This window comes from Orycteropus afer, unplaced genomic scaffold, assembly GCF_000298275.1.
Source record: "Orycteropus afer afer isolate SDZICR_OR568_19922 unplaced genomic scaffold, OryAfe1.0 scaffold00410, whole genome shotgun sequence".
Taxonomy (NCBI): Eukaryota; Metazoa; Chordata; class Mammalia; order Tubulidentata; family Orycteropodidae; genus Orycteropus; species Orycteropus afer.
Window position 1 is genome coordinate 2,076,632 of NW_006921997.1, and position 12,034 is coordinate 2,088,665.

The window sequence follows — 12,034 nt, forward strand, 5'->3', positions numbered from 1 at the left end:
ACTTAATTCCTAGGGATTTTGACATTTTCATGGGTAGAAAATAAGAGTCATAATTCTTCTCTTTTAGGCTGTGATGACCATTTCTAGTGCACTTTTGGGGAACATTCTTTTTTCTGTGGTGTCATACTGATTAAAGTTTTCCACATTTCAGATTTAAAATTCCCTGAAATACTTTCTCATATTTTATCTCAAGAGTTCTCAATAGCTATTTAAGTAGTTGGTCAGGTTTAGAAGAAATCAAGTAGCCTTGAGCCCTTTTACTGACCCAGTGAGCATTTCTTAAGGACCACCTCTGAGTAAGGTTCTTCTAGAAGATGTCAATCACAAGATAATTGGGACTTTAGAGGACAGTGTATGGAAGGCTTAACTTTCATTGGTAACTTCTTGTTGGTATGGTATGGTCTGACATTTTATTATTTGAGAATTAATAGCTTAAAGTAATATGTGTGAAATACTAAGCATCATGCTTGGCAAGTAGTAGGTGCTCAGTAAGAATGAGTCTTTATACAATATATTTCAGTATAGCCCTTTCTTGATGAGCAGATCATCTGCTCTTTATTCATTTTTACTATTAAATGAAGTGTTGACTTCTCTAGCTTTAAGATGAAATAAAATAACTGAACACAGGCACAGTTGACATCCTTCTTCTTGCTGGTCTGTAGGGTCAGTTCCACAAATCTGCTTGACGAGGCCTGGTGTACCCTGTGTCTCTCCTGCTCACCTTACTCCCTTTCCCAGATTATGTGCTAGCAGGACAACAGTCATGAATAGTAGTTTTATATCATTTTTTGATCAAAGATAATAAAATTACTTTATGATATTTTCAGAAATTTGCTGGAATATGAAAAATCAAAATCTGAGATAACGTAACCTCTGATGATTTCTTTTAATTCTCAGTTCTTGTTGGCAGACAATTTCCCCGTACTCTGGGTGAAATGAGATGTGGTGTGACTTCTTTGTTTGTTTTTCTCTCTGTGTTTATCCATCACTGTTGACTGAACGCCCATGATTTTCATGGCATAGAGTTTCACGGGACTGTTGCTTATAGTATCCTGTGTAGCTGATGCTGACACATCAGAGTGACACCTGCTGGCATGGTATTCACCAGTCATGATTTCACTTCTCTCCTTGCACGTTTGTGGTCTGTCAGGTACTAGGCTATGCACTGTTGGTCAGTGTCCCTCTACACTCATTGGAGGGTGTGCAGGTAGCTATGTCAGGAGAGAGAATGTTTGAATCAGGTGTATGGCCCATTCATTATTTGGCATACATATGAAGAGGAGTGAGGCTGGCATCAGGAAGTCAGGGAGACTGAGGGTGCAGAGGTTCAGGTGAATGTGGGATCTATTAAAAGATTTGTTTCTACTGCATATCTGAACTCACTATATTTGCATATATATACAATTTTATAAAACTCGCAGGAGGAAAATGGATAAAAGTTGTTTTCAAATTAAAAAACATTTTGTAGTTTTTTGTTCAGTTAATTTTTTAAAGACTCTTAAGAGCAAATTTCTATTTGACTTTATTATTTTGTTATACTTCCCCAAGTCATTGGAGTGAAACAATTTCTGTCTTTCATTTTATAATTATAAAATGATTTGATACTTCTTTCATTTAAAAAAATATGTTTGTGTTCACCATAGAGTCACAATGGCATCAGCCTTTCGCCTTTCTTTGAAACCAAAAGTCAGTGACAACATGACTCACTTAATGGTGGATTTCTCTCAGGAAAGACAGATGCTGCAAACTTTGAAGTTTTTGCCAGGTAAACCACGTATTAACACATAGACTTCCGTATAAAATGTTTTTCCTGCAGTATTTTCCCATAATGAACATTGGTATATAAATATTTTAAAAGGATGGTGCACCATCTTTTCTTTATTCACTTAAGGAATAATTGACATTCACACGCCTTTCTTTTTATAGAATTATTTTGTGGTGGTAAAAATTCCGTGTTAAATATGCCTCTAAGGATAGATTTTATTGCTGGTTTGGTGTAGAGAAGCTGTATAGCTTGAAGTACTTAACTGTGCCTTATTTCCTCATCTGTAAAATGCAGATATTACTCTTCTAGGGTTTTATTGGGATTATATGAGTGGATGCCGCTGAAGCACTCTAGGAATACTCCTGGCTCGTACTTAACGCTCGGTGAATGCTAGCTGCTGTCATTACTGTGAGATTATCATTGGCTCTCTGATGAAACATTAACTTGCAGTAATAATGTTAATGTTAATTTACTAGAGTATTTGTATGAAGATGTTCCAATGGCCAGACCATTTGAAATTAAGTCTCAAATAATTACTTAATTAAGAACCAATTAATGACCTTTTGGTTAGTATTTTTTTTTTTTCTTTTAGCATACTGAAAAAATACTCCTAAAAGTATTTTAGCATCAAGTAAATGTTGTTACTTGGTAGTTAAAACTGTTTTGGACATGGTAATTTGGAGGATCAGGGAATCCCTTGGAAGTGAAGTGTTGTGCTTATAAGTTCCTTGTTGGCAACTGTCTTTTTTTCCTCACAGGTTAGCTGATTTTGAATAGGGAATGTTGACTGTACAAAACTATCGCTTTCTCTTTCAACTATGTGGACAGAGCCTTTAAAATATGATAGGGAAGATGAGGGTAATAGTCATGAAACGATAAAGTAGTGCAAGTGAAATAGTAACGTGTGGTATAGATCAGAAGTTCTGAAGTTTATAGAAGGAACAGATGATAGGATGAGAAGAAATCAGTTGTAGGGAAAAAAACTAGACTCCTCCGTGGTATCTACCTGTACCTTGGTCTTTCAGAATTACCAACAATTATGTTTTCGTTCTGGGCAATCTACTTCCGTAGAGATACCACCTCGAAACCCAAGGAGGGATCACTGTGAGTCGGATTTGACCCGACGGCAGTGAGTTTGGTTTTCTTGGTTTTTGTGTTTTCGTTCAGGAGTCCCTGGGTGGCACGGTTAAGTGCTGGGCTGCCAACCTCAGGGTTGGAGATTTGAATCTGTCCAGAGGTGCCTGGGAGACAGGCTTGGCAGTCTGCTGCTGAAGGATCCCAACCCCGAGCACCTCCCTGGACGCGGTTATGCTTTCAAACATGGGGTCACTGTGAGGGGTATTGACTCAAAAGTACCTGGGTTTGGGTTTTTCATTCACAATGCTCTACTTAAGAGGGAAGCTGTTATTAAAGGGAAATAATATCTTTCAAGGTTTTAGTTAGATGACCAGATACCACCTCGGAAACCCAAGGGAGGGGTTGCTGTGAGTTGGATCCGACTCAATGGCAGTGAGTTTGGTTTGGTTTGGGTTACCAGATAATTAAAAAATCAGTTGGCATTTCAGTCTTACACTTAGAATTCCATTGGCGAGAGATTGCGTTTTACTTTAGTTTTGAAAATTTGAGGTTGCGGTCTACTGACTACCAGTTAACTGAGTAGGACATCACATCCAGATGGGGTGGCCCTACATTTCAGACTAGGAAATAAATCTTGAAATTTGAAGTTTTTACTTAAGAACAGCCTCTAAAACCGTTACAGAAAGGAAAAGACAATACTTTCAGGAGGCACATTGATCACATATCTCTGTCAATCACCAGTGTGACCATAGAACTTCAGAATTTCACCTTCCTTTATGTAGCTAGCAGATTAAGTCCAAACCAAACCTGTTGCCGTCAAATCGATTACAACTCATAGCAACGCTATTGTTGTTGTTATGTGCCGTTGAGTCGGACCCGACTCACAGGGACCTCTCCTTGGGTTTCCGAGGCAGTATCACTACGGAAGTAGGATTGCCCAACCTTCCTTCCGAGGAGTGGCTGGTGGGTTTGAACCGCCAGCCTTCTGGTTAGCAGTCAAGTACCTTAGGCACTATGCCAGCAGAGCTCCCAGCAACCCTATAGGATAGGGTAAAACTGCCTCCATAAGGTTTCCAAAGCTGTAATCTTTACAGGAGCAGACTGTCACATCTTCTGTCACATCTTTCTCCTGGGGAGCAGCCTGTGGATTTGAACCCCCAACCTTTTGGTTTGCAGCCAAGCACTTAATCACTGCACCGCTAGGGCTCCTTCCATAATAGAGTAGAACTGCCCCGTAAGATTTCCATGGCTATAATCTTTACAGAAACAGATGGCCACATCTTTTTCATGGGGAGCAGCTTGTGGATTTGAACTGCTGACCGTGCAGTTAGCAGCCAAGGGCTTAACCACTGTGCCACCAGGGCTCCTATCAGATGTGTTCCTTTTTGTTTTATTTTTATTTGGTCCTTGTTGAGAATATATACATCAAAACATGACAATTCAACAGTTTCTGCGTGTACTGTTTAGTGACATTGATGACGTTTTTTGAATTGTGCAGTCATTCTCACCTTCCTTTTCTGAGTTGTTCCTCCGCTACTGACGTAAACTCATTGCCCTCTAAGGTTCCTATCTAGTCTTTCAGTTTGCTATATGCTTTGATCCCATAGAGATAGTTCTTAAAAGGGCATAATGCTCAAGGCAGACCTTTTCTACTAGTTAAGTTAAACTGTTGTTCGGTTTGAAGGAGACTTCAGGGGCTACTTTTGGTTTCAGGTTTAAAGATTGTATCAGGGCAGTAGTTTCAAGGGTTCATACAGTCTTCATGGTTCCAGGAAGTCTGGAATCTGTGGGAATTTGAAATTCTGCTTTGCATTTCCCCCCTTTTAATCAGGATTTCTCTATGGAATCTTTGATCAAAATGTTCAGTAGTGGTAGCCAGGCAGTATCCCACATGCAGAGCATTCTTAATATCAGTGGAAGAACAGAAAAAAATTATAGCAACTGTGGTAGTTCGGTTTGTGTGTCAACTTGGCTGGGCCTGGTTGAGTGGCTGGGCAGCTGGTGGTAGTTAATCCCCATGAGGAGACTGGCAATCAACTCCATGGTGAGATCTACCACAAGCAGCTGGGTAACTGCCTTAGGGAATGTGGTCTGCTTCCTGTATTTAAGCAGAAGCCTTGGGAATGGTCTCTAGCTTATGGCTTGCTTGGACCCTGCATGTAGCCGTGTCGTTGCTCAGCAGCCTGCCATGTTCTGCCGACCTTGGGACTTAAAATGGACTTAAGTTAATTGCCTGCCGTGTGGTTTGGTAACATCAGGACTGTGCCTTTTTACTTGTCAACCTTGGGGCTTCTCAGCCGCAGCAGCCAGGGCTGTCTGAGTGAAGAAATGCCTCTAGCTCCAGTGGGTCGGAAGCAGGAGGCAGAGCTGGACCCCAAGGTTGAGGGGCTTTCACCCAGCCCCGAGAGCCTGGCATTTTGAACTTTGGACTTAAAGCCTCCAAATTGTAGAATAAACTTCTATTTGTTAAGGCCATCCCGTTTGTGGTAATTTCTTGTCAGAGCGGCACTAGGGAGCCAGAACAGCAACCTAGGGAGGTAAAATGTGCTTTGCTTCTTATCTATTCACATATTAAAGCTACTTTAGTGTTCATTTTTTTAAAACTTAACTTTTTTTTTAAAATACAAGAAAGAATATATGTATGTGGTAAGAAAATTAAAATAGTACAAAAAGCTAGAAAATAACAAATAACTGTTTCTCATCTCAGATTCCAGTGCTCCCTAGTGTTATCTTCTTACCTGTCTGTGCGTATACAAGCACATAATCATATAGACAGAATCATGCCTGTGTAATATTTGACAGTTTTAACCCTCAAAAATGCAATTTCATATGGTTAAACCTAGTATATAGCCTCCCTTTTAAAATACAGTGGATAAGGAAGACTGAAGAAGAATTGATCTATTTGAGTTATGGTGTTGGCAAAGAGTATTTAATATACCATGGACCACCAGAAGAACGAACAAATCTGTCTTGGAAGATATACAGCTAGAATGTTCCTTGGAAGCTAAGATGGTGAGACTTTGTCTCCCAAACTTTGGACAAGTTATCAGAAGGAACCAGTCCACAGAGAAGGACATAATGCTTGATCAAGTAGAGGGTCGGTGAAAAAGAAGACCATCAATGAGATAAATTGACACAGTATTTGCAACACTGGGCTCCAACATAGCAATAATTATGAAGATGTCACAGGACCAGCAGCAGTGTTTCATTCTGTTTTACATAGGGTTGCTATGAGAGGGAGCTGACTCAATGGCATCTAACAATGGCAGCAACTTTTTAAATAGAAACATGTGTGCATATTAAACAAACAACAGAAAACCAATGCACATCTTTCTCTCTCAGATTAGCTGGTGGATTTGAACTGCCAGCCTTTTGGTTCTCAGCCAAGCACTTAACTCCATGCCACTGTGGCTTCTTAGATGTATATATACTGTTGTATAATTTTGTTTTGTCACTTAACAGTATATAAGAGTTCATTCAATACCACTATAGATAAAATATGACTTTGATTATATCCTGCCTCAAGAATAGATTTGACACATTGAATACCAATGACCAAAGACAAGACAAATTGTGGGATGATATCAAGGACATCTCATATGAAGAAAGCAAAAGATAATTGAAAAGACAGGAAAGAAAGAAAAGACCAAAATGGAAATCAGAAGAGACTCTGAAACTTGTACTTGAAGAGATAGTAGTTAAAGTGAGTGAAGGGATGAAATAAAAGAGCTGAACAGAAGATTTCAAAGAGTGGCTCGAGAAGACAGAGTAAAATATTATAATGAAATGTGCAAATACCTGGAGGTAGAAAAGCAAAAGAGAAGAATATGCTTGACATTTCTCAAGCTCAGAGAACTGAAGAAAAAGTTCAGTCTTCGAGTTGCAATATTGAAGGATTCTGTGGGCAGAATATTGAACGATACAGGAAGCACCAAAAGAAGATGGAAAGAATACAGACAGTTATTGTAACAAAAAGAATTGGTCAACATTCAGCCATTACAGGAGTAACATATGATCCAAGAACTTATGGTACTGAAGGAAGGATGTCCAAGCTGCTCTGAAGGCATTGGAGAAAAATAAGATGGACAAATTTCTGGAAACACAAGACCTGCCTAAACTAACCCAGTCTGAGATAGAATACTTGAACAGAGCCATAACAAAAGAAGAAATTGAGCAGGTCATTAAAAAAAAAAAAAAAAAAAAAAAAAACCTCCCCATACACACACACACACACACAATTCCTAGCCCAGATGGCTTCACTAGAGAATTCTAACAAACCTTCAGAGAAGAGCTGACAAACTGTACTACTCAGACTATTCCAGAACATAGAAAATGATGGAATACTCCCAAATTCATTCTGTGAAACAAGAATAACCCTGATACCAAAACCAGGTAAAGGCACCACTGAAGAGGAAAATTACAGTCCAGTATTGCTCATGAATATAGACGTAAAAATCTTCAACAAAATCCTAGCCAACAGAATCCAGCAACATATAAAAAAGTAATACATCATTTCCACATGGAATTCATACCAGGTATGGAAGGATGGTTCAACATCAGAAAAACAATCAATGTAATCCATCACATAAATAAAAGAACCATATGATCCTATCAGTTGATGCAGAAAAAGCATCAATCCTTATTTCCTTAAAATCCAACATCCATTCCTGTTTAAAATTCTCAGCAAAATAGGAATGGAAGGGAAAATCCTCAACATAATAAAGGTCATATACACAAAACCCACAGCCAACCATTATTGTCAATGGAGAAAGACTGAAAGTATTCCCCTTGCGAACAGGAACCAGACAAGGGTGCCCTCTGTCTCCAACTTCTATTTAACATTATATTGGAAATCCTAGCCAGGGGAATAAGGCAAGAAACAGATATAAAAGGCATCTGCATTGACAAAGAAGAAGTAAAGCTATCTCTGTTTGCAGATGACATGATCCTATATATAGAAAACACAAGAGACTCAGCAAGAAAAGTACTGGAATTAATAGAAAGGTTCAACTAAGTGGTAGGATGCAAGATCCACATACAAAAATCAATTGGATTCCTCTACATCAACAAAGAGATCTCTGAAAAGGAAATAAGGAAAACAGTACCATTTACAATAGCTACCAAAAAAGATAAAATACTTAGGAATAAATCTTACCAGGGACACAAAAGACCTATACAAAGAAAACTACAAAACACTACTATAACAAACTATAACAGACCTACATAAATGGAAGAACATGCCATGTTCATGGATGGGAAGGATGAGTATTGTGAAAATGGCAATACTACCCAAAGCAATGTATACGTTCAGTGCAATTCTGATCCAGATTCCATCAGCATTCTTTAAGGATACAGAGAAACCAATCACTAACTTCCTACGGAGAGGAAAGAGACCTCTGATAAGCAAAGCACTGCTGAAGAAGAAAAACAAAGTAGGAGGGCCCACACTCCTGGTTTCAAAACCTGCTGTACAGCCACAGTAGTCCAAACAGTGTGGTATTGGTACGGTGATAGATAGATAGACCAAGGGAACAGAATCGAAAACCCAGAAATAGACATATTCATCTCTGGATAGCTGATCTTTGACAAAGAACCAAAACCCACTAAATACGGGAGGGATAGCCTCTTTATCCCTAAATAAACGGTGCTGGTAAATTGGATATCCACTTGCAGAAAAATGAAACAAGACTCATACCTCACCCCATTACACAAAAACAAACCCAAGTTGGATCAAACACTTAAATGTAAAACCCCAAACCATAAGGTTCATCATAGATAAAATAAGGGCAAACTTAGGGGCCCTAATTTATGGTATAAATGGACTATCAGCCATAACCCAAAAATTTACAAGCAGTGGAAAAGATAACTGGGACCTTTTTAAAATTAAATTATGTGCATTGGAAGAGTTCTCCAAAAGGGTAAAAAGAGAACCCTCCAGATTGGAAAAAAAAACTTGGCTATGACATATCTGACAAGGGGCTTATCTCCAAAATTTATAGGAAACTTCAGCACCTCCACACCCAAAAGAGAAACAATCCAATTCAAAAATGGAAAAAGGGCATGGACAGACACTTTGTAAAGAAGATAAACAGGTGGTCAATAAACACATGAGGAAATGCTCACAATTATTAGCCATTAAACCATAAAAACCAAACTGAACTGCCATCGAGTCAGATCTGACTCATAGTGACCCCTCCTTGGGTTTCCGAGGTGATAGCACTAAGGAAGTAGATTGCCCAACCTTCCTTCCGAGGAGTGGCCAGAGCGTTTGAACCGTCAACCTTCTGGTTAGCAGTCAAATGCCTTAGGCATGTCATCTCACCCCAGCAATAATAGCAAAGTTCAACAAGACGGAAGATAACACATGCTGACAAGGGTGTGAAGAGATTGGAACTCTCATATACTTCTGGTGGGACTGTAAAATGGTACAGCCACTGTGGAAAATAGTATGGCATTTCCTTAAAAAACTGAAAAATAGAAATACCATTTGATCCAGGAGTTCCATTACTAGGAATATATCTTAAAAAGGTGAGATCTAGGACACGAATAGACATATGCACACCTACGTTCATTGCAGCACAATTCACTACAGCAGAGAGATGGTAAAAACCTAAGTGCCCATCAACACTGCACACCCACGTTCATTGCAGCACAATTCACTGTAGCAGAAAGATGGTAAAAACCTAAGTGCCCATCAACACATGAATGGATAACCAAACTATAGTACATTCACACAGTGGAATACTATTCAACATTAAAGAATAATGAAGAATCCACAAATCACCTCATAATATGGATGAATTTGGAGGATATTATGCTGAGTGAAATAAGACAATCACAGATGAACAAACTTTGTGTGAGTTCATTACTGTGAAAAGTCAAGGAAAGGTTTGAGCAGGGAAGGAAATTTACTTTGTTGGTTAGAGGGGATAGGAAGGAAGGAGAGGAAAAATTTCTGAATAGTTATGTGCCACCTGTTGATGTAGGTGAAAGGAAAGATAGTATAAAAACGTGTGTGATCAGTATAATGACAGTTGGGAAAAGGAGGGCACAGAAAAGATATAGGAAGGTACACAAAAGATAAAGACAACAGTGACAAATACTATTACATGCACAATGCTGCATCACCAGTAGCAGCAAACCCTAGGCTATGAGTGAATGCATAGGCTGGTGAGAAGATCAGGTGTTGGTAGGCAAACAGGAATGTACCCAAGACCAAAGATACATTTGGCTGAAGACAGTCTTACATATGTACTTCTGCTACAGAAATAGCCATTTACAGTATAGTAACAGGACAAGGTTGGAGTAGCTTCTCAGAGAAAACCAGACACCTTGAGGGAGAGAGTTACCAGACCTGCAAGCTTGGGACCATAACCTTGGAGGACACCATACTCAGTTGGTACAACATAGTACATAAAATTTTTGTTCTCCATCCTACTTCGGTGAGTAGTGACTGGAGTCTTAAAAGCTATCAAGTGACCATCTAAGATACAACTGTTGGTTTCCTTCATCTGGAGCAAAGAAGAGGGAAGAAAATCAAAATCATTTGGAAACAATAAGTCCAAGGATATGATAGATCACAGGGACCTCAGCCTTTATGACCTGAGACCAGAACTAGATGGTGCCCAACTACCAGTGCCAACCACTCAGAAAGGGATCAAAATTGGAGATCCTGGATAGAGTAGGAGGGAAAATGTGGACCAAATTCAGAAACACAAAAATGACCATAATTACTGGTCAGATAGTGGCTGGTGGAACCCCAAGACTATGGCCCTGGGTTATCCTTCAGGCCTGGAACTGGACTCATTTCCATGAATTAGCTCTCAATCCAACAGGAGAAAGACCTAGAAGCAGAACACCTACCACAGGGAGATGCACCCACCTATCTGAGGGAGATCTGCCCTCTAAATCGATTGACCATGAGACATCAGAAGGGCAGCATTTGCATGGAGGGAAAGCTGTACAGGCAGGAATGCATAGATAAGGGCACAGTGAAGGGGTAGTCACAGGGAGGAGATGGGAGAAGAGCTTTGCAGTTGGGGATTGTGATCGGGGCTGTGAAACCAAAAGTGCATGAACTGTTGTGTGTAAAACAAATCTACTTTGTAAATTTACACCCACATCACAATAAAAATTTTTTTAAAAAAGGGTGGTCTCCAGAAATTGATGGAAATACCCATTGAAATGTTTCAACAAATGGATGCAACACTGGAAATGTTCATTCGTTTGTGCCAACAATTTTTGAACTACCTAGCCAACCTACTGGAAGAGATCCGTATTTGTGCACGTTCCAAAGAAAGGTGATCCAACAGACTGGAAATTATCAAGCAATATCATTAATGTCACATGTAAGTAAAATTTTACTAAAGACAGTTGAAAAATGGTTGCAGCAGGCCATCTAGATGTAACAATGGGCCTCTCCTCATCCGGAGCAAAGAAGAATGAAGAAAACCAAAGAAGTGTAGTAATATTTAGTCCAAGGGACTGGTAGACCATGTGATCCTGAGCCTATATGACCATGAGACCAGAAGAACTAGATGGTGCCCAGCTACCACTGTCAATCAACCACTTGGTAGGGGATCTATGTAGGAGATCCTAGACAGAGAGGGAGAACAATGTGGAACAAAACTCAAAATCAAAAAAAAGAAAAAAGACCAGGTTTGCTGGTCTGTCTGATAAGCTGAAACCCCTGAGACTGTGGCCACTAGCTGCCCTTCAGGTCTGGAATTGAACCCACTTCTGCGGCTTCCAGCCAAATAAAAGTCAAAAAAGTGAAACATATGAGCTGAACATTTACATTAGGTAGATACACTCCTTGGAGAGATCAGCCATGGGAGAACAGAAGTGCGGTGTATGCACAGGGCGACAGCTCAGGGGCCAGCAGGACATGTGGGGGAAGGGCACAGGGAAGAAATAGGTATGTGGGGGAGTGGGAAGAGAGGTGTTACGTTGTGGGAAATTGCAGTTAGTGTCATGAGATAAAATGTGTATGAACTGCTGTAAGGAAGATGAATTTGCTCTGTGCAAGAAGGGCAAGGAGGCCACATGTTCTTAGCTCCTCTAATCCCACAAGAGGAAGACAGGATTACCAGCAGTAACCCAAGGCCTATTGCTGCAAGGCCAGACATGCTGCCTCCCTCCAGCCCTTTCACCAACTGTTCCTCCCAAAGCACCCACCACCTCTCTCCTGGA

General features: G+C 39.9%; 1 protein-coding gene across 1 annotated transcript in view; it reads left to right on the plus strand.

The window, feature by feature from the left end:
- FSD1L (fibronectin type III and SPRY domain containing 1 like) overlaps nucleotides 1-12,034 on the plus strand; it is a 143,412-nt gene that overhangs the window by 105,350 nt on the left and 26,028 nt on the right. The window contains exon 5 of the mRNA XM_042782684.1: nucleotides 1,644-1,765. Coding sequence (XP_042638618.1) covers nucleotides 1,644-1,765 — 122 coding nt within the window. The remainder of the gene's footprint in view (nucleotides 1-1,643; nucleotides 1,766-12,034) is intronic.